Here is a 27856-nt window from a genome sequence, read left to right on the forward strand (position 1 = left end):
CTGTACCCTCTTTAGGGCTTGTCCACATAGCAGTTCTGCATGGGGGAGGTTTGATGGACTATGCAGGTGCTTTCGCCCCTGACAAGCGCTAAAAGGTACTGTATGTATTGAGCTGAATTGGCTTGGTCCACACTTTGCAGCTTATGAGCAAACTCGTGGTCTAAAGCAGTGGTCCCCAACCTCCCTGGCACCAGGGACCACAGAAGACAACCCCCTCCACAGACCTGGGGTGGGGGAAGGTAAACGGGTGTTGTTTGGTCAGCGCAGCCTGTCACCTGGGGGGGCTTTATGTTGGTCGGTGCAGCCTGTCACCTCGGCGGGGTTGGTTGGGGGTGCAACCTGTCACCTCAGGGTAGAAGGGGGTGTAGCCAATCTCACCAGTTCTCTGAGATCCTTCTGGGATTCTTCTCCCTCCCCTTTTTCTTCGTGACCACAGAGAGGGAAGAGAGTAGTGATGCTAGAAGGAGAGTGGGCGTCCACTGGTGGTGCGAGGGTGGCAGTGAGGGTTGTGCTGGCTCGCTCTGCCCGCCGCTGACCCCTCATTGCGCGGCCTGGTTCCCAGCAGGCCACAGACCAGCACTGGTCTGCAGCCTAGGAGTTAGGGACCCCTGGACTAAAGGCTATCCGGAGTGTTCCAAACATGGCTACCAATTGCTCTCTATAACAAGGGTCTCAAACTGGCGGCCCTCCAGCTGTTGCGTAACTACAATTCCGATGAGGCATTGCAAGGCTGACAGTTACAAGCAGGACTCCCACAGGCAGAGGCATGATGAGACTTGTAGTTTCGCAACAGCTGGAGGGCCGCCAGTTTGAGATCCCTTGCTAAGTCTATAGAGTAGCTTCTGCCAAAGGATGCTACAACACATTCTACTTCTCTTACTCAAAGTGCACAGCATATCTCCCTTAGCCATGTTGTATCAGTTCTGCATAGAAATGGAATGGGATTTGCTTTTTTGCCATCACACAAGTGTCAGGAAATCTGATCGACCTAAAAAAACAATACATGTAGTGTAGTTATATGATGTCCACCTCAATTAAAGTGACTTTTTCATCATCCCAAGCATGTGGCCAAAGCAGTTTTATGCAAAAAAAAAAAAAAAAAAAAAAAAAAACGTAATATAATCACCTCTCAGGAGGTTCATGTCTTCTATTAGGGCTTGTTTACTCATGCAGCTAACATAGCCATCCCAGGGTGTATCACTTTTCAGAGGGAATTTAACAGGCATTGAGGACGCAATGTTTTAACCCTCAAAGTGCTGACCCACCACATCGCAGGATGATTGTGGTGCAGCTTATTCACTTAAAACGGGTCACGTTCGGTGGAGGTACAGATGGCCAAAAAGGGTCAATCCGTTTCATTTTTGCTACGGCGGCATCAAAGCAAGGCACTGTAGCATGTGTACAGCCCTGCGCGGCTGCATGCCCTTGTTTAGGCAGGCGGTTGGGAAACACATGGGAACCACCCATGTGCCGTTTATGTGAATGAGCCCTTAAGCAAGCCATAGATTAACCCCTTTAGCACCGGACACACGGAAATATGCGGCCTCTCAGAGGGTGGGCCTTGGCGCAGGGCAGCCGCATATTTGCAGGCAATAGTGTAAATACAGTTGCTCCAATAGCATGCGCCCTGCTCGCACCCAGCACAGTTACTGGCGGCAAGTAGCAATCGGGAGCTTTTTCGTTAGCCGCCGGTAACTGTGCCGGGACCGCCCCAATCGCTGCGGTCACATGAACATAAACCTCACCTCCCGGCATCCTAAGCCCCTTAAGGGACTGGGAGGTGCCGGCTCCAGGGGATTAATGGCTTTTCTTTCCTTCCACCATGGGTGGAAGTGTCAAATGCTAAAGATTCTATGGGGGTTGCAGCACTGAAGCAGAGTAAAGCCCTCCATAGATGGACTTGGCCAGTTCAGGAGGGACTGGCTGAGATTTGATCCATCTATGGACAGGCTGGACAGGCACCATGGGTGGAAGGAAAGAAAATTGCTCTATTCCCCCATCAACACTGACCCAACCCATTAACTTCCCCTATGCCTCCCACATTGCTATTTTATTCCAGGCTGGCAGAATACAATGATTACTGCTAGCCATCCATAGCCGTCCATAGCCGTCGGCATGCTAAAAATTCAACAGGTTGGTTGTACCCAAGTCGACCGATGGATCAACTTGGGTACAATCAGCCTGCCCATAGATGGATCAAATCTCAGCCAGTCCCTCCTGAACTGGCTGAACTTGGGTACAATCAGCCTGTCCATAGATGGATCAAATCTCAGCCAGTCCCTCCTGAACTGGCCAAGTCCATCTATGGAGGGCTTTACTCTGCTTCAGTGCTGCAAGCCCCATAGAATCTTTAGGATTTGACACTTCCGAGAGTGTCAGATGCCGTGCTATGGCCGTGCACCATAGTTTCACCCTCCGTCCCCCTAAATCACTTCTGGACACAGGGTGGGAGGATGGAACCACAGCCTGCGAAAGAGGACTCAGGTATTTCGATAGTTCCAGAAGAGTCTAATGCTAAAGATTCTGATAGAGACCACATCACTTGAGTAAAGAAGTGGCATGAGTATACCTGTGTCTTCTTTTGTAGGGGGCAAATGTTTTGGGCAACAGAGTCACTTTAAGGATTGAGATACAACAGCTAATACTGTTTGAGAGACTTATTCAACTTTACATTCATTAACTGTCTCCTTCCCGGTTTCGCATCATTGTGGTATTTTTTTCCAAAAATTATTTTATTTTTAATTCCTTCTATACTCAAGTTTTCCAAAATTTAAATATTAAAATCTTGTTCACTAACATTACTTTTAATCTATCTTCCTAGAAAAAAATTCCTTCTTGATGTGGAAAAGAAAAAAAAAAAGAAAAGGAAAGAAAAAAAAAAAGGCTTCAGATACAAAACATACCAGGCAAGACAGCGTCTTAAAAAAGGTTGTTGTGAGCAAAAAAAAAATAAGAGTTCATGAATCCCATGTAGTGTAATGTGACCTGTCGTTCCACGGGTCACTTTACACGATGTCTTGATCTGTCTGAACTTGTCTTTACAAGTTCACAGTCACCTGCTGCTTGGACACGAAAACGTCTCCATCCATTCCAATGCCATCCGTCCTTAAACAATGGCGTGGGTTAAAGAGGATGCGCAGGATTTTCAATCGTTTTATGGGAAACAAATGAAAAATAAAAATCGGTTTGATTTTAACACTCGTCTCTAATTTTATACAGTGCCTTGAAAAAGTATTCATGCCCCTTGGAATTTTCCACATTTTGTCATGTTACAACCAAAAAAATAAATGTATTTTATTGGGATTTTATGTGATAGACCAACACAAAGTGGCACATAATTGTGAAGTGGAAGGAAAATGATAAATGGTTTTCAATTTTTTTTACAAATAAATATGTGAAAAGTGTGTGTGTGTGTGTGTGTGGGGGGGGGCATTTGTATGGCGCCCCCCGGAGTCCATACTTTGTAGAATCGCCTTTCTCTGCAATTACAGCTGCAAGTCTTTTTGGGGATGTCTCTGCCAGCTTTGCACATCTAGAGAGGGACATTTTTGCCCAATTTTTCTTTGCAAAATAGCTCAAACTTTGTCAGATTGGATGGAGAGCGTTTGTGATCAGCAATTTATCAAGTCTTGCCACCGATTCTCAATTTTATCTAGGTCTGGACTTTGACTGGGCCATTCTAACACATGAATATGCTTTGATCTAAACCATTCCATTGTAGCTCTGGCTGTATGTTTAGGGTCGTTGTCCTGCTGGAAGGTGAACCTCCGCCCCAGTCTCAAGTCTTTTGCAGACTCTAACAGGTTTTCTTCTAAGATTGTCCTGTATTTGGCTCCATCCATCTTCCCATCAACTCTGACCAGCTTCCCTGTCCCTGCTGAAGAAAAGCATCCCCACCACATGATGCTGCCACCGCCATGTTTCACGGTGGGGATGGTGTGTTCGGGGTGATGTGCAGTGTTAGTTTTCCGCCACACATAGCTTTTTATAGCCACATGAGCGCGGTGATTGGCTAACACGGCGGTCGCATGATCGGAAAAGTCCACAGGGCGCACACGCTCTCGGCGCGGCACTGTCGACGCTAATGCATGCAAATATGCGGCCGCTCGGCGCAACGGGGCCTGGACCCCGAGAGGCTGCATATTTACGTGCTCTTGCTGCCAAGAGGTTAAGGTTTGACATGTTGGGTATCTATTTAGTCGGTGCAACCTCATCTTTTATATTTTACCCCAAAAAAAAAATTGGGTAATTTATTGCGTTTGTTTGCCCTAAGATTCACTTCAGTCTGTTTTTTTACTGATATTTTGTGTTTCCTAAACTTTTGCGGTAATATCAGGTGACATAAAAAATTGGAACCGCCACTTTTTTATTCTCTAGGGTGTCTGCCTTTAGAAAATATATCATGTTTGGGGGTCTTATGTAATCTTCAGGCCTAAATTTTTTTTGTTTTAAACATGTGTGTAAAAAATGCAAAAAAACAGCTCTGGTAAGAAAAAGGTTAAATACCAAAAAAAATGGGATGGGGGGGAGGAGTATAACTCTAAACATCAATTGACAGGTTTCTCATAGTAGCCATAAATAAACAAATGCTTTTTATGATATGGGTATGATTGAATGACTGAAGATAATGCCATTTACGACAGTTGCTGGGAAAATGAATAATTCACAAGACGTTCCCAAGAAAGTGAAGATGACAAACAGACAACCCCTTTAAATGTGGGTTTTCAAAAAAAAAAAAAAAAACTTCAAAGACCTAACTGTAGCTTTAACCCCCGCGGGGTCCATCATGCCGGGCCAGAATATGCACAGTAGTTTCCATTGATGATGGAGAAGAAGATCCGTCTGTGGACTGAAACATGTGAATTTGGGAACTTGTCTATTGGAAACGCTGATAAGCATCTGTGATCTCTCAAACAGCAAGTATTGTTGATAAGAAGGTGAACACATCCGACAGTCTATTCAGCTAAATGCTTCCGTTGTCCTTTGCTGGATCAAGAGATTTCAAGCATTTAAATTTCCATTTTTTTTTTTCATATTAATGTAGCCATTTAGTTATGTTAAAAGAGAAGTATTGCCAAAGTTTGTTATTCCGTACTTCTCACGTGGGTCACAGTAGTGCACTTATTTCTGCACCCCCGTGACCCAGAATCAGCTGACAGCGGGGCTAAAGTCCACTGTCAGCTGACGTCACAGACCTGCTCCAGCCTCTGAGAACATCCCGACAATAATGTCAGGATACGCCCCTGCTTCCTGATCAGCAACCGGCTGAGAGCCTGAGCCAGCCGCTCCCACGGCTACTCCTGCCCAGAGCTCTATTGCCCGCTTGAAGGGCAGAGCAGAGAGCGGTGATTGACAGTCAGAGCGGACCCAAGAACTGAGCAATCGGCGGTCATGTGATCGCTCAGTTCTCAGGCTTGTTGGTGGCGGGGGATAGCTGCAGCGTCGGACCAATGCTATCTCAAGTAGATAAGTACAATGCCGCACTTCTCTTTTGAGAAATGTAATTACCTCGTGTATAGGTATCTTAGAATCTCATTTGTTGGATCTTCTTTTATAAACCGGGGACTCCAAACTTTCTAAACAAAGGGCCAGTTTACTGTTCTTTTGGCCTTGGGCATGCCAGACCGTGAATACAGGGGGTGCAGAAAATGTGCCAGCGTTAGTGTGGGTAAGCAATGCCCCATCATTGGTATCAGTGGGGGGAATAGTGCCCCACCATTTGTATCAGTGGGGGGAATAGTGCCCCATCATTGGTATCAGTGGGAGGAATAGTGCCCCATCAATGGTATCAGTGGGAGGAATAGTGCCCCATCATTGGTGTCAGTGGGAGGAATAGTGCCCCATCATTGGTATTAGTGGGAGGAATAATCAGAGGTCATCAGAAGCAGAGACAAGGGATAGTGCTCAGAGGTAGGTCAGGGGCAGTGACAAAGGACAGTGCTCAGAGGTAGGTCAGGGGCGGAGACAAGAGACAATGCTCAGAGGTAGGTGATGGGTGGAGACAAAGGAGAGTGCTCAGAGGTAGGTCAGGGGCGGAGACAAGGGACAATGATCAGAGGTAGGTCAAGGCAGGAGACAAGGGACAGTGCTCAGAGGTAGGTCAGGAGCGGAGACAAGGGACAGTGCTCAGAGGTAGGTCAGGAACGGAGACAAGGGACAGTGCTCAGAGGTAGGTCAGGGCAGGAGACAAGGGACAGTGCTCAGAGGTAGGTCAGGGGCAGAGACAAGGGACAGTGCTCAGAGGTAGGTCAGGGGCGGAGACAAGGGACAATGCTCAGAGGTAGGTCAGGGCAGGAGACAAGGGACAGTGCTCAGAGGTAGGTCAGGAGCGGAGACAAGGGACAGTGCTCAGAGGTAGGTCAGGAACGGAGACAAGGGGGCAGGCATGTACTGGTCATCGGGACTACCGGGAGTTTCCCGGTGGGCCGATGGCTCAGTGGCCCGGTTTCAGTGACAGCCTGTCAAAGTAATGGCTGCACGGCTGGCATGGGAGAGACCTGTCATCCGCAATGCCCATCACCTCAATTCATAGTGCGCAACCCGGCTCAGCCTCCGCGCCACTGCATTGCTGGAAGGCAGCCAATGGCTGTCCAGCAATGCCAATTTCTGAAATTCCAGCCAATGAGGCTGTAGCAATGTTCCTGCATGACATTAGCCCTCACGCAGTGATGTGAGAAGGAGGGAGAAGAAAAATATAGAGGAGAATAAGTGAAATAATAAAAGAGGTGAGTGAGGACGGAGTTAGGCCCCTTTCACACGGGACGGATCCGTGTTGATCCGCCCCGTGTTTATCCGCTGCTCAGCGGGGGATAGCTCAGTTTTCCCCAGCTGAGCAGGCAGATGACAGGGCGGGACCCGCACACTGTGCAGGGACCGCCCTGTCAGATCTCCGCTCTCCCCTATGGGGGATCGGAGGAACACGGACCGTCTGTCCGTGTTCATCCGATCCGCTCTGCAGACGGATAGAAAAATAGGATTTTCTTCCGTCCGCAGAATCGGACGAGAGCGGAGCCGGACAACATCGGGTGTTAGCGGATGTACATCCGCTGACACCCGCTATCCCATAGGGATGCATGTATGTCCGTATTTCATCCGAAAACGGATGGATGAAATACGGACATACTGTCCGCATGTGTGAAAGGGGCCTAAGAGTATATTTTCAGGTAACACATTTTCATACAGACAAATAAATGTTGTAAAACTTGGAGGACAGATATATGTTCTGTCCTACGCCCAATACCTTCTATACAACTTACACACATCATTCTAAAGGTGTCTGTAAATAGAGAGTTTAAAAAATAAAATAAGCCGTTTATACTTACAGTGGAATGTTTTTTACTTATGTTTTTTTTGTGCAATTGCAAGTTCATATACTATTTTTGTGCGAGTTTGCAAAATTAAAGAGGGCCGTTCTGGATGAAGTCCAGGGCCAAATGTTTGTCCCCGTCCAGCCCTGCAAGGGGGTGACTCAGGGGAGAGTCACCTCTATTCTGAGAGAAAAGCCCTGTACAGAACTATAAATTTACTTGAAATTGAATGAAATGAAATGTATCATTAACATGCGTGTATTTGGTATTAGTAAATACAGGCCATACATCGTCTGCCATAAAATGCTTCTAACTTCTAACCGCAAGGACAGCAGTGATGTACTGACTGCTTTTCAGACACCACACCGACACCCAAAACAAGGAGACGCACAGTTATTGTCCCCTCCATCCAGTATTATTATTGTGCCGAGGTTCAAGAGGCTGGAACACGCCGTGTGCATTCCAAGCCTATCAGTGATAGCGTGTTTTCTCAAACCCAGAGATTAGCGCAGGGGCGGCCGAGCCAAGGTAGGTCACAATGCAGCCGTGTACAGCAGTATTTACACATCGGCTATTAAGCGGCTTGATTAGGCCGGTCCCTCGCTGCGTGAACTAATAAACACGGCGATAACAGCAACTCCAAACTAAACGCTGAGGTTATTTTTATTAGCAAGAAATTGTTATACAAACAGTTATGTAGGAGGAATAAACAACTGCTCAGTATTACAAATACACCAAATACACAAATACAATACTACATTATTACAGGAGAAATAAACCTAATCACTGTTATTAACGAGCAACTCCACTTATTTTTCTTTTAGCCTGAGGTCAGTTTAAAAAAATAGAATAATAATATAAATCAATTTTTAGATAGCAGCTGTGAAAACTGTGTAAAAATCCACTTTATCTTTTTTATTTATCTTATCTAGTTTTTTTCTTATTGGCTGCTGACGTTCTTATTATTTTTATTATATATATATATATATATATATATATATATATATATACACACACACACACACACACACACACACACACATACATACATACATACATATATATATATATATATATAAAATGAAAATAATAATAATGTCAGCAGCCAATAAGAAAAAAAATAGATAAAGATAAATAAAAAAGATAAAGTGGATTTTTACATAGTTTTCACAGCTGCTATCTAAGAATTGCTAGAGTTCTGTAACGTAAGAAAGAGAACAATAAAGAGCTTAAAGCAGGGAACGAGAAACGCCAGGTCGCCCTGGCGACAAGAAATTTCGTCCTGGCGCCTGGGCTGCCACCCCAAATGATCCACATACCCCACGCGCGCCCCTCCTTCCCTCCCACTATGTATCCCAGGCTCCCGCTTGCCCACAGCAGGTGCCGCCGGGTAGAGGGGAGGGCAGACACACGTCCGCTCTCCCCCCCTTCTTGCTGTTGACTCAGAAGTGCTGTGTGACATCGCTTCCGGGGGCCCCGTTGACAGTTTTACCCGGTGTTTCATCAGATTTGGTGACCCGTCAGAATTTGTAACGGAAGTGACGTTCCGTCGCCGCCATCTTGCTACACCCCGCACTCCTCCACAGTAAGGATACACTGAGAAAGGGGGGAGGCTGACATCTTGTTACACCCACCAGGGTTTTGCATTTTTCACAGTTCTTTTTAACAGTAAACTGAGCTTATATGGTGAAATACAGTATTTCGAAATCCATCGGACTGTTTACATGTTGAATTATAAAATCGGAGGCGTTCTGTCAGATTAGCAAACCTGTGAGAACGGCAGGTTTTCCCGCTGCTTTTAAAATTCAACATCTAAACAGTCCGTCGGATTTTTAAATACTGTATTTCACCATATAAGCTCCGTTTACTGTTAAAAATAAGTGTGAAATGCAAGACTCCGGTGGGTGTAACAAGATGTCCGCTTGCCCCCTTCTCAGTGTATCCTTACTGTGGAGGAGTGCGGGGTGTAGTAAGATGGCGGCGACAGAACATCACTTCCGTTACAAATTCTGATGGGTCGCCTAATCTGACGAAACCCAAGTCGAGCACTTTTCTGCAGCAGAGAATGACATTTTCCGAACTGACTTTAGGGCCCCGTATCTCAGGGCCACTTGGTGCTAGGAACCCCAAATTTGGTGTGCAAACCCAGTGGAACTAGCACCAAGTGGCACCGAGATATGGGGCACCAAAGTTGATTCGGAAAATGTAATTCTCTGCTGCAGAAAAGTGCTTGACATTTTCCGAACTGACTTTGGAGCCCCGTATCTCGGGGCCACTTGGTGCTAGGAACCCCTATGGATATGTTATAGTGCTAGATCCACTGGGTTTGCACACCAAATTTGGGGTTCCTAGCTCCAAGTGGCCCCGAGATACAGGGCCCCAAATTCGATCAACTGTGTCCATCTGCAGCAATGTCATTTCGGGACCCTTTGGGTCCAGAGACCCCAAATTTTGGCTGCAGCTAGGGGGCGTCTAGGAACCCTTAACTACCGAGTTTGAAGTTCGGGGGACCTATGGCTGCAAATGGGCACAGTGAGGCTGCAAATGAGCATTGTCGACCCTCTTTTCCACTTATAGTAGTTGCGCATTTCTCACCCTAGGCTTATACTCGAGTCAATAAGTTTTCCCAGTTTTTTCCCAGTTCGGCTTATATTCGGGTCGGCTTATACTCGAGTATATATGGCATATGTTCAATTCCTCGCGAACAAGCGAACCCCTTGTAAAATAAATAAATAAAATTGTGTTCATTTAGGGTAAAAATGTGACACCGATTTGTTCTATCGCATATTTCATTTAAAAAAATACAGCATTTGTAGAAATATTACTAGTTTGCTAGTCACATACAAATGTCAGTAATTATTATCCTGGAAGGAATCAGTAACAGCATGTTATCAGCAGCAACAAACAATGGTTATTAAGTCCAGTGACTACGTCATGTAGAGTTCATGTTCAGGAAGGGTGGACATCATTATATTCATTAAAGTACTTCGGACAGAAGGTTTATTGAAAGCTCTGATCCAATGTTTTAAACCCTCCTTATCAACCAGGGTTCCTTGAATGGTAAATAGCATTCTTCCCACTGACCACCAATGTAAGGAGCATTCGTCCCACTGGCCACCAATGTAAGGAGCATTCTTCCCACTGACCACCAATGTAAGGAATATTCTTCCCAATGATCACCAATGTAAGGAGCATTCTTCCCACTGACCACCATTGTAAGGAACATTCTTCCCACTGACCACAAATGTAAGGAGCATTCTTCCCACTGACCACCAATGTAAGGAGCATTCTTCCCACTGACCACCATTCTAAGGAACATTCTTCCCACTGACCACCAATATAAGGAGCATTCTTCCCAATGACCACCAATGTAAGGAACATTCTTCCCACTGATCACCAATGTAAGGAACATTCTTCCCACTGATCACCAATGTAAGGGGGATTCTTCCCACTGATCACCAATGTAAGGGGGATTCTTCCCACTGACCACTAATGTAAGGAGTATTCTGCCCACTGACCACCATTGTAAGGAACATTCTTCCCACTGACCACCAATGTAAGGGGGATTCTTCCCACTGATCACCAATGTAAGGGGGATTCTTCCCACTGACCACCAATGAAAGGGGCATTCTTCCCACTGACCACCAATGAAAGGAACATTCTTCTCACTGATCACCAATGTAAGGAACATTCTTCCCACTGATCACCAATGTAAGGTACATTCTTCCCACTGATCACCAATGTAAGGGGGATTCTTCCCACTGACCACCAATGAAAGGAACATTCTTCTCACTGATCACCAATGTAAGGGGCATTCTTCCCACTGACCACCAATGTAAGATCTTGCAACAAGCTTGCTTCCCTTAATAAGACTGCCCCTGAGACGTACGATATGGACTTCCCAGGAGGCAGCAGCAGTGGCAATCTCTACATCATGCTCGCCTAAGAGGGCCCCACAACAAAAACTTTTCCTAGAATGTTCCAACTCTGCTAGGCGGATGGAGCAGACGAGATAGACTTCTGTGTGAAAGTTCCACTTCATGGCTCCTTTCCTAAAAAGTTCAGACTGTAGCTGCAAGACTCGGTTGACAAACACCCAACAACATTTCACAGTGGCTGGGAACAAAGCCAGGAATTTCATCCGGGCCGGCTCATTGCCACAAACCCCCCCCCCAACTGGGAGATGTTAGAAACCAGAGGGTGACTCCACCTACCAAACTCCACCTATGAGAAATTATCGTTTTCGGGTGGACTTCACAACCCTTAGCACAGTGGTCCTTCACCTTTTTGAGTCATGGACCCCCTCAGATGAAAGCTATGGACCCCCTCCCCAGAGTGGGGGCTGTATAGTGATTGTAAATGTTGTTTTTTTTATCTGACCCTCATGGACCCCCCGAAACCCTTCCATGGACCCCAGGTTAAGGACCCCTCAGCAGTTGCACTTTAGCTGGAAGTTCTGGCTCCTGCATAGTGAACCTGCGATAGGAAGGATCGATCTAACCTAACAAAGTCCCCGACATCTGTTAATCCCGCTTTGACCTTATGATCCCTCATTACACACTGAGGATTACCTCCTCTACACGACACGTATGGAGAGAGCGTGTCCTCTTCACAACATAGTTGACTTTTTTTGATCGATCGCTTAACATAAACGCTGTCTTATCCTATATCACGCTGTCATTCTGTTTTCTAACATGTCCCGAAGACACCGTTCCTTAACTGAACAGCCGATCGCAGGCACGGGGGGCCTGACAGCTGTAAACGCTTTCTTCTTCGAAAAGGTCAGAACCGGCAGACATCAGTTGTCACGATCGTTTACTATATTTACTAACATATAAAAGCTGCCCAGCTGCTGATATATACCGTATATATATATATATATATATATATATATATATATATATATATATATATATAATATATATATATATATATAAAGCTGGGGGGGGAATATTTTACAATACTGTCAGCAAGATTCTGTGGTATTAGTTCTCTGTACGTATGTAACGTTTGCGTGCGTTTACATGCAATCCAGGCGGTACAGCGTACATGGATCCTATTGGCTGACACGTAAAGCTGCGTTCAGACGGACGCTAACACCCGTCCTGTGTGCGGACTTTCTTTTGTTATTGCGTCTGCCCCAGGGCTGTGTGCGGGCAGCCTGCAGAGGGGGATGCAAACGCAAGCGGCTGCACGGGCTTTTAGATTGTAAGCTCTTATGAGCAAGGCCCTATGTTATGTAGTGTCTCCCTGTATATTGAAAAGAGCTAATAATAATAAGTAATGAATAATAATATTATTATTATTATTAATATTAAATAATGAATATTTCTACTACTAATGATAATCATAATAATAATAAATAATAATAAGTAATGAATAATTTTAATGATAATAATAATAGTAAGTAATGAATAAGAATAATAATAATATTAAATAATGAATATTTCTACTACTAATGATAATCATAATAATAATAAATAATAATAAGTATTGAATAACAATAAGTAATGAATGATATTAATGATATTAACATAGTAAGTAATGAATAATAATAATATTAAATAATGAATATTTCTACTACTAATAATAATCATAATAATAATAAATAATAATAAGTAATGAATAATTTTAATGATAATAATAATAATAGTAAGTAATGAATAATAATAATAATAATAATAATAATATTAAATAATATATATTATATATTATATATATATATATATATAATATTATATATTATATATATATAATAATATATAATAATATATAATATAATATATAATAGTAGAATATTTCTACTACTAATGATAATAATAATAATAAGTAATAGCCGCTGACTATACATGATCGATAGGCCCCGACCGCCAAACTCCTTGGGTTCTAGGATGCCAGTGGCCATTCAAGGCTGACATGTAAACACTGTGTAATCGGTGGCGGCAGGCGCTGCTGACTGTCCATTGCTGGTATTTACGTATCACTCCTTAGATGGGCAGAATGTTTAGCCGCTGACTATACACGATGGATAGGCCCCCCGACCGGTATTCACCTATCGGTCCTTAGGATATTGAACAAAAATTTGAGAGAACTGAACAAATCGATCAATTTTATAACGGTTAGAGTTCAATTCCACTATCGATAGCCAATTCTCCATGGGAAAGAAAAAGGAATGGTCATGATGTTGGAAAATCTTATTCGAATGAACCGTGTTCTAAACATGAGTAGGGAAGTCAATTGACAAAAAAACAACAAATTGTTAAAAGTATAACGTGCATAAAGTTTTACCTGGATCAAAAAAACAAAAACGATTAAAGCTAAAAACACAGGAAAATTGGTAGCGGATACAGCCTTTCTCAACCTTTTCAACACTGAGGAACCCTTGAAATGGTTCTCCAGTCTTGAGGAACCCCTGCAAAAAATTAGAGATCTACAACTCATGATACATCAGTGTGATGGTCAGTGAGAAGAACGGTCCTTACACTTGTGGTCATTGGAAAGAATTACCTCCTTACAGATATCTAAAAAGATCAATGGTGTGGGTGGGAACTTATCCGAGAGGCAGAAGTGGCTCAATGCTGAAGGAACCCCTAGCAACCTCTGAAGGAACCCTAGTTGAGAATCACTAGGGTGGAAATTTTCTGATACGGTGACGATCATTTCTATTTTTCTGAGCGTCTGTGGCCAGCTGAAAATCTTGAAGTACTTTTTCGAACAACGTTCAACTATTTTACGCATTGTCCTAAGAACGTTCATACGGGGATGTTGGTTGAACCTCCTCTTATGGCATATCCCAAGCCGTAGATCAAAATTCAATCAAAAAAACTCAAAGTTTGATTAGTTCTCCAGTCTTGAGGAACCCCTGCTAAAAATTAGAGAACTACAACTCATGATACATCAGTGTGATGGTCAGTGGGAAGAATGGTCCTTACACTTGTGGTCATTGGGAAGAATGACCTCCTTACAGATAGCTAAAAAGATCAATGGTGTCGGTGGGAACTTATCCGAGAGGCAGAAGTTGCCTCAATGCTGAAGGAACCCCTAGCAACCTCTGGAGGAACCCTAGGGCTCCACGGAACCCTAGTTGAGAATCACCAGGGTGGAAATTTTCTAATACGGTGACGATCATTTCTATTTTTCTAAGCGTCTGTGGCCGGCCTGAAATCTTGAAGTACTTTTTCGAACAACGTTCGACTATTCTACGAATTGTCCTAAGAACGTTCATACGGGGATGTTGGTTGAACCTCCTCTTATAGCGTATCCCCACCCGTACATCAAAATTCAATAAAAAAAAACCTCAACATTCGCTGTATTGGAAAATTTCCTCCGAATCCCCCCAACTTTCCTTCCGATAGTCTTCTTCAACATCAAACGTCGTCTTTTTTTTTTTCAGATCGATTTCACTTAAAATATATATATTTTTTTTTTTCGAACAAACCTTTAGGAAAATCGTATTGACACAAACGTTCACGTTTCAACCTTAAAAAACGGAAAGTGACCGTGCTATAAAAAAAAAAAAAAAAAAATCAAAGCAGTTGGTTTACGACTCGATTTTTGGTTCGCTTTTCTGGACTGCGGTGGGGGCCGTCAAGTGGCCCTGGGGCCGCAGATTTGGATACCAGGCCTTTCAGCCATTGCTATGTGAGTAAAGAGGACCTGTCTACAACTCAGAAAATAGCAGAAAAAAAGTTTTGAGTTGATGAAGGAGGAGAAGGTGGAGAAGAAGGAGAAGATGGAGAAGGAGGAGAAGATGGACCCACCTGTGGAAGAAGAGGAGGATGGACAGCATGGTGTGGTCGATGGTCCCGTCGCACAGTCCCTGGTCCAGCAGGTAGTTGGGGTCCCGGAGGACCGGCTCCAGGGAGTCCTGCCTCATCATCCGGTTCAGCCGGTCCGGGTCCTCCAGCACCTCCAGCCGCTCCCTCAGGGCTCGCAAATGGCCGGCCGGGGAGGTCGGGCTGGCCGGGTTGTTGTTGTCCTCCGGCTCTGCCCGGTTGGCGAGGTCCAGGCAGCAGCTGCAGCAGTCCAGGCCGATGGGAGAGCGGCAACCCGCCTCAGACATGGCGGGAGAAGGAGGGGGGGGGAAAGTTCTGTCAGGCGAGTGTGAGGCGAAAGAGGGAAGGACGATGACCGAGGTCGGTGCTGTGAGGTGAAATGAGGGGACACGAACTGTGTGTGTGAAGAGATACCGACTACTCCGAGGAGATATGAGGGATGGAGTCTCCCTCTGAGGTGACAGAGCTTATATAGGGCGGCGTGTTCTCCTCACAATGTCCTCCCCCTCTGTGAGGTGTGTATGTGTCCTCCACTGACAGCAACATTCTCTGAGGTGACTTTATATAACACAGGAACTCCTGCTATGTCATTACCACATACACAGCCTCCAAAATGTCCTGTCACCACTCAATGTTTCTACATACAGAGCCTCCAATATGTCCTGTTACCAAATATTCATACATACACAGTCCCCAAAATGTCCTCTCACTGAATGGTTCTACATACACAGCCCCCAAAATGTCTTATCAACTAATGTTTCTACATACAGAGCTTCCAAAATGTCCTCTCACAGAATATTTCTACATACACATCCTCCAAAATGTCTTATCACTGAATGTTTCTACATACACAGCCTCCAAAATGTCCTTTTACCGAATGTTTCTACATACACAGCCTCCAAAGTGTGCTGTCACTGAATATTTCTACATACAGAGCCTCCAAAATGTCCTATCAACGAATGTTTCTACATACAGAGCCTCCATAAAGTCCTGTCACCGAATATAATATATACACAGCCTCTAAAATGTCCTACCACCAAACATTAATATATACGCAGCCTCCAAAATATCCTCTCACTGAATATAATATATACAGAGCCTCCAAAATGTTCTCTCACCGAATATTTCTACATACACAGCCTCCAAAATGTCCTCTCACTGAATATTTCTATATGCAGAGCCTCAAAAATGTCCTCTCACCGAATATTTCTACATACAGAGCCTCCAAAATGTCCTCTCACTGAATATTAATACATACACAGCCTCCAAAATGTCCTCTCATTAAATATTAATACATACACAGCCTTCAAAATGTCCTCTCACCAAATATTAATACATACACAGCCTCCAAAATGTCCTCTCACCAAATATTAATACATACATACACAGCCTCCAAAATGTCCTCTCACAGAATATTTCTACATACAGAGCCTCCAAAATGTCCTCTCACCAAATATTTCTATATACACAGCCTCTAAAATGTCCTCTCGCCAAATATCAGTACATACACAGCCTCCAAAATGTCCTCTCACCAAATATTAATACATACACAGCCTCCAAAATGTCCTCTCACTAAATATTTCTATATACAGAGCCTCGAAAATGTCCTCTCATAGAATATTTCTACATACAGAGCCTCCAAAATGTCCTCTCACCAAATATTTCTATATATTCAGCCTCTAAAATGTCCTCTCACCAAATATCAGTACATACACACCCTCCAAAATGTCCTTTCACAGAATATTTCTACATACAGAGCCTCCAAAATGTCCTGCCACCGAATGTTTCTACACACAGAGCCTCCAAAATGTCCTCTCACTGAATATAATATTTACACAGCCTCCAAAATGTCATCTCACCAAATATTTCTAAATATACAGCCTCTAAAATGTCCTCTCACCGAATATTAATACATACACAGCCTCCAAAATTTCCTCACGGAATATTTCTACATACACAGCCTCCAAAATGTCCTATCACTGAATTGAATACATACACAGCCTCCAAAATATCCTCTTACTGAATATAATATATACACAGCCTCCAAAATGTCCTATCACTGAATTGAATACATACACAGCCTCCAAAATATCCTCTCACTGAATATAATACATACACAGCCTCCAAAATGTCCTATCACTGAATTGAATACATACACAGCCTCCAAAATGTCCTCTCACTGAATATAATATATGCACAGCCTCCAAAATGTCCTCTCACCAAATAGTTCTATATATACAGCCTCTAAAATGTCCTCTCACAGAATATTTTTACAGAGCCTCCAAAATTCCCTATCACCAAATATAATATATACACAGCCTCCAAAATGTCCTCTCACCGGACATTAATAAATGCACAGCCTCCAAAATGTTCTCTCACTGAAAATTTCTACACACAGAGCCTCCAAAATTTCCTCTCACCAAATATTTCTATATACAGAGCCTTTAAAATGTCCTGTAGACAAGGGAAGATTTTTTGGGGGGACTTTTGGGGGTCCCAGGCAAGGAAATAACTTTCGATACTCCAATTTATAAAAAAAAAATTTAACAAAGAAGTTTATTACATGAAAGACAACTGTTAAAAAAGTTGGTTATAACACCAAATATGCAGATACAAGAGAACATCTAAAGTCAAGTCAGATGGAAAAATTGGTCACTCTACAATAATATTGGAGTGACTTATCCCGACATGTTTCGCCCGTTAAGGCTTCCTCAGGGGATGTTTTTGAGAGCTGGATGTGGTACTGCATAAAATAGAATACAATTAGAAACATTCCAATGAATTTTAATACAGAGAAAACACATATATGCAATATGCTGTTTGGCCGCCGCGCCCGATACCCATTGGCCCTTCAAAAGGAGATCTTTTTACCTGTGAATTGGTGTTGAGCCATTTAAAATGTCCTCTCACTGAATATAATACATACACAGACTCCAGAATGTCCTCTCTGACCATCTCCTGTATCATATCCACAGTCTCTGACCATCTCTTGTATCATGTCTGCAGTCTCTGACCATCTCTTGTATCATGTCTGCAGTCTCTGACCATCTCTTGTATCATGTCTGCAGTCTCTGATCATCTTTTGTACCATGTCCACAGTCTTTAACGATCTCTTGTATCATGTCTGCAGTCTCTGACCATCTCCTGTATCATGTCTGCAGTCTCTGACCATCTCTTGTATCATGTCTGCAGTCTCTGACTATCTCTTGTATCATGTCCCCAGTCTCTGACCATCTCCTGTATCATGTCTGCAGTCTCTAACTATCTCTTGTATCATGTCTGCAGTCTCTGACCATCCCCTGTATCATGTCTGCAGTCTGACCATCTCCTGTATCATGTCTGCAGTCTCTGACCATCTCCTGTATAATGTCTGCAGTCTCTGACCATCTCCTGTATCATGTCTGCAGTCTCTGACCATCTCTTGTATCATGTCTGCAGTCTCTGATCATCTTTTGTACCATGTCCACAGTCTTTAACGATCTCTTGTATCATGTCTGCAGTCTCTGACCATCTCCTGTATCATGTCTGCAGTCTCTGACCATCTCTTGTATCATGTCTGCAGTCTCTGACTATCTCTTGTATCATGTCCCCAGTCTCTGACCATCTCCTGTATCATGTCTGCAGTCTCTAACTATCTCTTGTATCATGTCTGCAGTCTCTGACCATCCCCTGTATCATGTCTGCAGTCTGACCATCTCCTGTATCATGTCTGCAGTCTCTGACCATCTCTTGCATCATGTCCCCAGTCTCTGATCATCTCCTGTATCATGTCTGCAGTCTCTGATCATCTCCTGTATCATGTCTGCAGTCTCTGACCATCTCCTGTATCATGTCTGCAGTCTCTGACCATCTCCTGTATCATGTCTGCAGTCTCTGACCATCTCCTGTATCATGTCTGCAGTCTCTGACCATCTCTTGTATCATGGCTGCAGTCTCTGACCATCTCTTGTATCATGTCTGCAGTCTCTAACCATCTCTTGTATCATGTCTGCAGTCTCTAACTATCTCCTGTAGTATGTCTGCAGTCTCTAACTATCTCTTGTATCATGTCCTGTATCATGTCTGCAGTCTCTGATCATCTCCTGTATCATGTCTGCAGTCTCTGATCATCTCCTGTATCATGTCTGCAGTCTCTGACCATCTCTTGTATCATGTCTGCAGTCTCTGACCATCTCTTGTATCATGTCTGCAGTCTCTAACCATCTCTTGTATCATGTCTGCAGTCTCTAACTCTCTCCTGTAGTATGTCTGCAGTCTCTAACTATCTCTTGTATCATGTCTGCAGTCTCTGACCATCCCCTGTATCATGTCTGCAGTCTCTGATCATCTCCTGTATCATGTCTGCAGTCTCTGATCATCTCCTGTATCATGTCTGCAGTCTCTGACCATCTCTTGTATCATGTCCCCAGTCTCTGACCATCTCCTGTATCATGTCTGCAGTCTCTAACTATCTCCTGTATCATGTCTGCAGTCTCTGACCATCCCCTGTATCATGTCTGCAGTCTGACCATCTCTTGTATCATGTCTGCAGTCTCTGATCATCTCCTGTATCATGTCTGCAGTCTCTGACCATCTCTTGTATCATGTCCCCAGTCTCTGACCATCTCCTGTATCATGTCTGCAGTCTCTGATCATCTCCTGTATCATGTCTGCAGTCTCTGACCATCTCTTGTATCATGTCTGCAGTCTTTGACCATCTCTTGTATCATGTCTGCAGTCTCTGACCATCTCCTGTATCATGTCTGCAGTCTCTGACCATCTCCTGTATCATGTCTGCAGTCTCTGACCATCTCCTGTATCATGTCTGCAGTCTCTGACCATCTCTTGTATCATGTCTGCAGTCTCTGACCATCTCCTGTATCATGTCTGCAGTCTCTGACCACCTCCTGTATCATGTCTGCAGTCTCTGATCATCTCCTGTATGATGTCCCCAGTCTCTAAACGTCTCTTGTATCATGTCCCCAGTCTCTGACCATCTCTTGTATCATGTCCACAGTCTCTGACCATCTCCTGTATCATGTCTGCAGTCTCTGACCATCTCCTGTATCATGTCTGCAGTCTCTGATCATCTCCTGTATCATGTCTGCAGTCTCTGACCACCTCCTGTATCATGTCTGCAGTCTCTGATCATCTCCTGTATCATGTCCCCAGTCTCTAAACGTCTCTTGTATCATGTCCCCAGTCTCTGACCATCTCTTGTATCATGTCCACAGTCTCTGACCATCTCCTGTATCATGTCTGCAGTCTCTGACCATCTCTTGTATCATGTCTGCAGTCTCTGAGCGGGATCCTGGAGAGGAGTCAAGAGCGGGAGCGCCACCAGGACGGGGGTCAGAGGAGGAGGAAGACCTGTGTGGACAATACCCGATTTACCAAGCTGGAGCCCGGAGAGGCCCGTCTGACTGAGCCCTGCACAGTGCACCTGAGAGGAGGTCAGTCACAGCACCACCAAGCCAGTCTGAGAAGGGGGGGGGGTGTCACTGATGTATGGGGGGGAGTGAATACAGTAAGGTAAGGTGGGCACTGATATAAAGATTCCCCATTATATCAGTAACCCCCCGCCCCCACCTTAGTGTATTCAAATCAGAGTTCTTGGAGTTCCGCCTTAAATCAGTGTGCTCCTTATATCAGAGTTCCCCTTGACACCAGAGTCTGCAGCATCCCCCCTTACATCATGATCCACAGCGTTCCCCTTTACATCATAGTTTAACCAGTTCCTGCCTGCACTATAGCCGACAGCGCGGGCTTACATTGCTGGGAGGGCGTCCTTCGGACACAGCTGAACACAGATCAGGGTAAAGGGCCAATCATAGCAGCCCTCAGTTTCACCTATCAGTGCATCAGTGCCGCCCACCAGTGCCTATGAGTTCCCATTAGTGCCGCCTATCAGTGCCCTTCAATGCCACCTATCATTGCCCATCAGTGCCTCCTATCAGTGCAGCCTCATCAGTGCCCACCAGTATTGCCTCATCAGTGTCCATCAGTGCAGCCTATTAGTGCCCATCAGTGCAGCCTTATCATATCAGCGCACATCAGTGGAGGAGAAAAATTACCTGATTAAAAAACTATGGGCAGGAAGGGGGTAAAGGTGCCCAGTAGACAAGTGGGTAAGGGGGAATCCTGCAGACTCTGATGTAAGGGGGAACTCTGTGTTGGGTTATATTAACCCGACCTTCATGTAAATGGAGAAAAAAAATGTTTTTTTTTGCCTTTTGTTATACCTAAATATTTATATTTGTACTGAAAACAGTAAATTTATGTACTTTTTTGAGGTGTCAGTAAAAAATTTGCCTGTGTGCAGTGCAGTGTTAGTTTTCCACCACACATAACGTTTTGCTTTTAGGCCAAAAGGTTCAATGTTGGTCTCATCTGACCAGAGCACCTTCTTCCACATGTTTGCTGTGTCCTCCACATGGCTTCTCACAAACTGCAAACAGGACTTCTTATGGCTTTCTTTCACCAATGTCTTTCTTCTTGTCACTCTTCCATAAAGGGCAGATTTGTGGAGAACACGACTAATAGTTGTCCTGTGGACAGATTCTCCCACCTGAGCTGTGGATCTCTGCAGCTCCTCCAGAGTTACCATGGACCTCTTGGCTGCTTCTCTGATGAATACTCTCCTTGCCCGGCCGGTCAGTTTAGGTGGACGGCCATGTCTTGGTAGGTTTGCAGTTGTGCCATACTCTTTCCATTTTCGGATGATGGATTGAACAGAGCTCCGTGAGATGTTCAAAGCTTGGGAGATTTTTTTTAGAACCTAACCCTGCTTTATACTTCTCCACAACTGTATCCCTGACCTGTCTGGTGTGTTCCTTGGCCTTCATGATGCTGCTTGTTCACTAAGGTTCTCTAACAAACCTCCGAGGGCTTCATAGAACAGCCGTATTTATACTGAGATTAAAGTACACACAGGTGGACTCTATTTACTAATTAGGTGACTTTTGGGTTCCACTAGATTTTAGTTAGGGGTATCAGAGTAAAGAGGCTGAATACAAATGTACCCCACACTTTTCACATATTTATTTGTAAAAAAAAATTGAAAACCATTTATCATTTTCCTTCCCCACTTTGTGTTGGTCTATCGCATAAAATCCCAATAAAATACATTTATGTTTTTGGTTGTAACATGACAAAATGTGGAACATGTCAATAGGGTATGAATACTTTTTCAAGGCACTGTATATAGACTTCTATGTGTCCTGTCACTGCACAGTATCACATACAGATTTCTGGGTCATAGATACTTCTCAGGGGCCCCTCCCAGGGAGGTGAATCTGATTCTTCCCCTTGTATTCTGCTGACTAAGCAGCGTTTTTTTGTCCAAATGGAAAACCTGCCAGAGGTGTGCTCCAGGTTCATCCTAATAGAAACTTTAGATGATCGCATTGTCTGCTGTTACTGCGATCGTGTACCCTGCAGTCTTCCGTGTGGAGAGAAGGTGAACGCCTTTAAGTAGTGTAACTGTAGAAGCACATTAATCTTGTTCACACCGGGGTCCTTCCCGTCAGGCTTGAGGTGCTTTGTAGAGCCACATATGATAGAAAGATCACTCACTCCAGGGTCAAAAAATGTCATACATAAGATATAAATGTGCTGAGCGTATAAGATTGGTTTCTTGTAGCTTTACCTTTTGAGTTCATGTAGGTTCTTACAAAAACTTTAAGCCCTATATTGGTGGGCAGTGGAGAAGGGCCCCCTTTATTGGTGGGCAGTGGAGAAGGGCCCCCTATATTGGTGGTCAGTGGAGAAGTGTCCCCCTATTTTGGTGGCCAGTGGAGAAGTGCCCCCTTATATTGGTGGCCAGCAGAGCAGTGCCCCCTTATATAGGTGGTCAGCGGAGAAGGGCCCCCTTATATTGGTGGCCAGTGGAGAAGGGCCCCCTTATATTGGTGGCCAGTGGAGAAGGGCCCCCTTATATTGGTGGTCAGTGGAAAAGTGTCCTTTTTTTATGGGTGGCCAGTGGAGAAGTGCCCCCTTATATTGGTGGTCAGTGGAGAAGGACCCCCTTATACTGGTGGTCAGAGAAGAAGGGCCCCCTTATACTGGTAGTCAGAGAAGAAGGGCCCCCTTATATTGGTGGTCAGTGGAGACGTGCCCCCTTATATTGGTGGTCAGTGAAACAGGGGCCCCTTATAATGGTGGCCAGTGGAGAAGGGCCCCCTTATACTTGTAGTCAGAGAAGAAGGGCCCCCTTATATTGGTGGTCAGTGGAGAAGGGCCCCGTTATATTGGTGACCAGTGAATAAGGGCCCCCTTATATTGGTGGCCAGTGGAGAAGCGCCCCCTTATATTGGTGGCCAGTGGAGAAGGGCCCCGTTATATTGGTGACCAGTGAATAAGGGCCCCCTTATATTGGTGGCCAGTGGAGAAGTGCCCCCCTTATATTGGTGGCCAGCAGAAAAGTGCCCCCGTATATTGGTGGCCAGCAGAGAAGGGCCCCCTAATACTGGTGGTCAGTGGAGAAGTGTCCTTTTTTTATGGGTGGCCAGTGGAGAAGTGCCCCTTTATATTGGTGGCCAGTGGAGAAGGCCCCCCTTATACTGGTGATCAGAGAAGAAGGGCCCCCTTATACTGGTAGTCACAGAAGAAGGGCCCCATTATATTGGTGGTCAGTGGAGCAGTGTCCCCTTATATTTGTGGCCAGTGGAGAAGTGCCCCCTTATATCGGTGGCCAGCAGAGAAGTGCCCCCTTATATTGGTGGCCAGTGGAGAAGTGACCCCTTATATCGGTGGTCAGTGGAGTAGTGTCCCCTTATATTGGTGGCCAGTGGAGAAGGGCCCCCTTATAATGGTGGCCAGTGGAGAAGGGCCCCCTTATACTGGTGGCCAGTGGAGAAGGACCCCCTTATATTGGTAGCCAGTGGAGAAGGGCCCCCTTATATTGGTGGCCAGTGGAGAAGTACCCCCTTATATTGGTGGTCAATAAAGGAGGGCCCCTTATATTGGTGGTCAGTGGAGAAGGAAGCCCCTTTATGTTGGCCAGTGGAGAAGTGAACCCCCTTTACTGGTGGCCAGTAAAGACGTGCCTGCTCACATAGGTGGTCACTGGGGAAGTAACCATAGATTGTTAGTTAGTGGAGAAGGCCCCCCCTTAAATAGGCAGTCAGCGGAGAAGGGCTCCCTTACATTGGTGGATAGTGTAATGGCCCTTATATTGGGGCTTTGAAGAGGTGCTCCCTTACATTAGTACATAGAGGCAGCAGAACCACTACAACATTTAAAGTAAAACTCTGATTAGAGAGGTATTAGAACCCCTGTCAGGTTTTTATTGCTGTCTGTGCCCCTGTTAAGGAGATTCCCCCACACTATTTGTCCTGTTTACCGTTATCATTAAAAATGAAAGTAAAACAAAATCGCAAATTTTGGGTTGTCCCCATAAAACTAATAAAAGGGAAATCTTCCAAAGGGGCCACTGGTTCAGGTGACCTGGGGGTCCCCAAGGAATTCCCTTATTTAGCAGGGATTTCCTTTTTACTTTCTGTTATGCGTTCTGCTATGACAGGAAGTGAAGGGAAATCTTCCTAATTGGACAAAGATGGCAAAAAATCTGACAGGGGTTATAACCCTCCCTTACTCTATCCAAAATAAAAAAAATAAAAAGTTTTGCCTATAGTTAATGCTCCAGCGGCCCTTTACTTTGGTGGCCAGTAGAGAAAACTTTCCCTATATTGGTGGTCAGTGAAGAAATACCCCTTATATTAGTGGTTAGTGGAAACATCTTCACTTACATTGGTGGTCATTGAAGTGCTTCCTTGGATTGTTGGTCAGTGGCCAAGGACCTCTTACATTAGTGACCCCTTACATAAGTTGTCAGTGGAGAATGGTTCCCATAGATTGGTGGTCAGTGGAGAAGGGTCCCCATAGATTGGTGGTCAGCGGAGAAGGGTCCTCATAGATTGGTGGTCAGTAGAGGAGGCCCCACTTTTTTTATGGTCAATGTAATGCCCCTTATATTGGTGGCTTTTAATACATGCCTCCTTACATTGGTACATAAGTACCTTTGAGGGACGGTAGAATTACTACAACATATTCAGTGCCGATGCTGTGGTGAGTGACGAAGACTTCTGGGGATGATAGAAAAATAACATTGCTTGACCTGGAACCACAAGTAGAGGTTAAGCAGCATCCCTTCTGCTAATATAACCCATCCCTAGTACTGAGGGATTCAACATTTCATTGCTTCTAGATATTATGTGTTCTTTTACAATGTAATTTCCCTATACCATAAAGGGGGTGTAAACCCTCGTTTTTTGTTTTTTTTTAAATACAAACATATCATACTTACCTCCACTGTGCAGTTCATTTTGTAGCCCCAATCATTGACTTCTGGGGTCCCCCAACGGCACTCGCTGCTCCTCCTCGCATCGGTAACTCCCCTAGGAGAAGCGCTCTCCCTGGGGGTTACCTTGCAGGCATGCTCCAAGTGTTACTATCAATCTATCCAATCAAGAGCCAAGAACCCCGGGCAGAGAGGTAGAGCGCGTCTCCGCCGAGGGAACGAACGGGCTCAGGTGAGTAAAACGGGGGGGGCTAGGGGGCCGGTCAGTGACAGACGTTTTTTCACCTTGATGTATAGGATGCATTAGGCGAAAAAACACGAGAGTCTACAAGCCCTTTAAGTAAAGGACATGGCATAGATTGGAAACATTGGTGAAAGTCGTCTACTGATAAATTTTCTGTATGTATACACTACATGGACAAAGGTCTGTGGAAACCTGGCTATCACACCTATCTAGCTGTCAGGACCTGTGTCCGAACCTGCAACCTCTGTTGTGTCTGGTGGTGTCTCTTCTTGCTGAGAATGTGGACAGCTGCCCGCCTGATTTCTTTAGACAACTGTGCCTTGTGTCTTGTTTTTCTTGACCCTTAAACTCTTTGCTCCTCCCATGAACTTCCTATTTAAGCCATACCTTTGCACTTCCTGTTTGCCAGATTATTGTGCTCTTCTCCAGCCAGTATCTCACTCTTGTCACTCCTGCTGCCGTCTGTATTTTCACTACTGCTCGTTACCGACCTTTGGCTAGTTCCTCGACTATGCTTCTGCTTGATCCCAACCTGCAACCACTTGTTACTGATCTTTGGTTTGTTTACTGAATATGCTGCTGCTTGATTACTACCTGCTATATCTGCTGCTGCATTCCGGCTTGCTCACATCCTAGTGGGGCGATCCTGAGGACCGTGACCTGGTGCTAGCACTCAGCAAAACCCATCCCCACCATTAGGAGCTCTGGTGAACACTGGTCAGTGTTTAGACCTCAGGCGAGCCTGCATCATCCAACAGGGTGACCTGCTTGTATACCTATCTAGCTGGTTGGTGGGAGCCTCTCTACTGCTATAGCTATTGCACTCGGAGCCTAAATCCAGACTGTGACACTGTGGCCCAAAATATGTGGACACCCCTCCAAATTATTATGTTCAGGCGTTTCCAGTGAAGGGCACAGGTAATACTACACCATAGAGGGATATTTTAGACAACTGTGCTCTGCCAACCTTGTGGTAACAGTTTGGTGAAGGCCCTTTTCCATTCCAGTGTGCCCGTGCCCCTGTGTACAAAGCCAGCTCCATAAAGACATGGTTTGGTGGATGTTGAGCAACCTGCAAAAAATTACCAAAAAAGAGGACGCGTTGGCCTAGTGCATTATCCAACATTGATTTATTGAGATAAAAAACGGAAACGTACAATATCTACTCCCAAACAGAGATGTGAATCATTTGTCAAGCCACACTCGTGGCTGAAGTGTCCCGGGCCGCCTGAATCCTTGAGCAAAGGGGAGGGAAACAAGCCCAGGTTCCTGCTGGGTGACGCGTTTCGAAGGACAATCCTTCTTCTGCAAAACCACGCCCTGGACCTCAACCCTGTTGTGAGGGAAGAAAGCTATGAGTAAGCGCTCTGCAGAGCTTGAAACGCGTTAGCTGATTATCTGTACATTCTAGCCATGGTGCTTTGTACATGATTTGTTCCTGATTTTGCGATAAAGAAATTTTGTTGGATCATATTCTCCTGGTGTGCGGCTGTCCGGACTTTTTTCTTCCCTCACAACATGGATTAGCATTAGCCAGCACCTGGGGCTTTTCAACTCTGGAGAGCAACATTCAGTTCATACCTGGTTTGGATACAACCTGGTTCGGGGAAAACGCTTGTGCCGGACCTCAACCCTACTGAACACTTTTGGGATAAGTTGGAAACCTTTAGTTTGGCCAGTTTGATGTGGAGTGATCAGCATAAAGCCCTAACCTCAACCTTTCTGAACAGCTTTTAGATGAATTGGAGCCAGGTCTTCTCATCCAACATTCGTACTTGACCTTACAAATGCTTTCAGCTAAACGGGCAGAAATTTCCACAGACACACTCCAAACCTTGTGGAAAGCCTTCCCAGAAGAGTGCAGGCTGTTGTAACTACAAATAAGAGAGACACTATAAGAGAAGTCTGGTTGACAAACGCTCATTGGCATGCAGGCACACGAGTGTGCACAAGGAGAAGCATGTATTAGCGCATGCATGAGCACGCGCAAGCAGGTGCACGCGCGCACACACATGCACTCACTGGTGCCAGACAGCTTATTTAAATCGAGCAATGACACATACACATTGCTGAGTGGTCTTTCAGCTTGTTCCTGTTAACATGTGCCTTAATGTGTTCCAGTTACCTGTGTTTGACCCGGCTTCACCTGTACCTTTCTGTGGACTTCTGCCTGCCTACCTGTGACCTTGGCTTGTGTTTGACTCTGCTCCTGTCTCATGCTCCTGTACCTCGCTGCCCGATTGTGTATTGA

The 27856-nt window shown here is 44.8% G+C and overlaps 1 protein-coding gene across 1 annotated transcript in view; it reads right to left on the bottom strand.

The window, feature by feature from the left end:
- LOC141108711 (TSC22 domain family protein 3-like) overlaps positions 1-15593 on the bottom strand; it is a 73133-nt gene extending 57540 nt beyond the window's left edge. The window contains exon 1 of the mRNA XM_073600585.1: positions 15068-15593. Coding sequence (XP_073456686.1) covers positions 15068-15369 — 302 coding nt within the window. The 5' untranslated portion in view covers positions 15370-15593. The remainder of the gene's footprint in view (positions 1-15067) is intronic.
- Positions 15594-27856: the final 12263 nt, after the last annotated feature.

The sequence above is a fragment of the Aquarana catesbeiana genome, linkage group LG09 (genome assembly GCF_042186555.1).
Source record: "Aquarana catesbeiana isolate 2022-GZ linkage group LG09, ASM4218655v1, whole genome shotgun sequence".
NCBI classification, from domain to species: domain Eukaryota; kingdom Metazoa; phylum Chordata; class Amphibia; order Anura; family Ranidae; genus Aquarana; species Aquarana catesbeiana.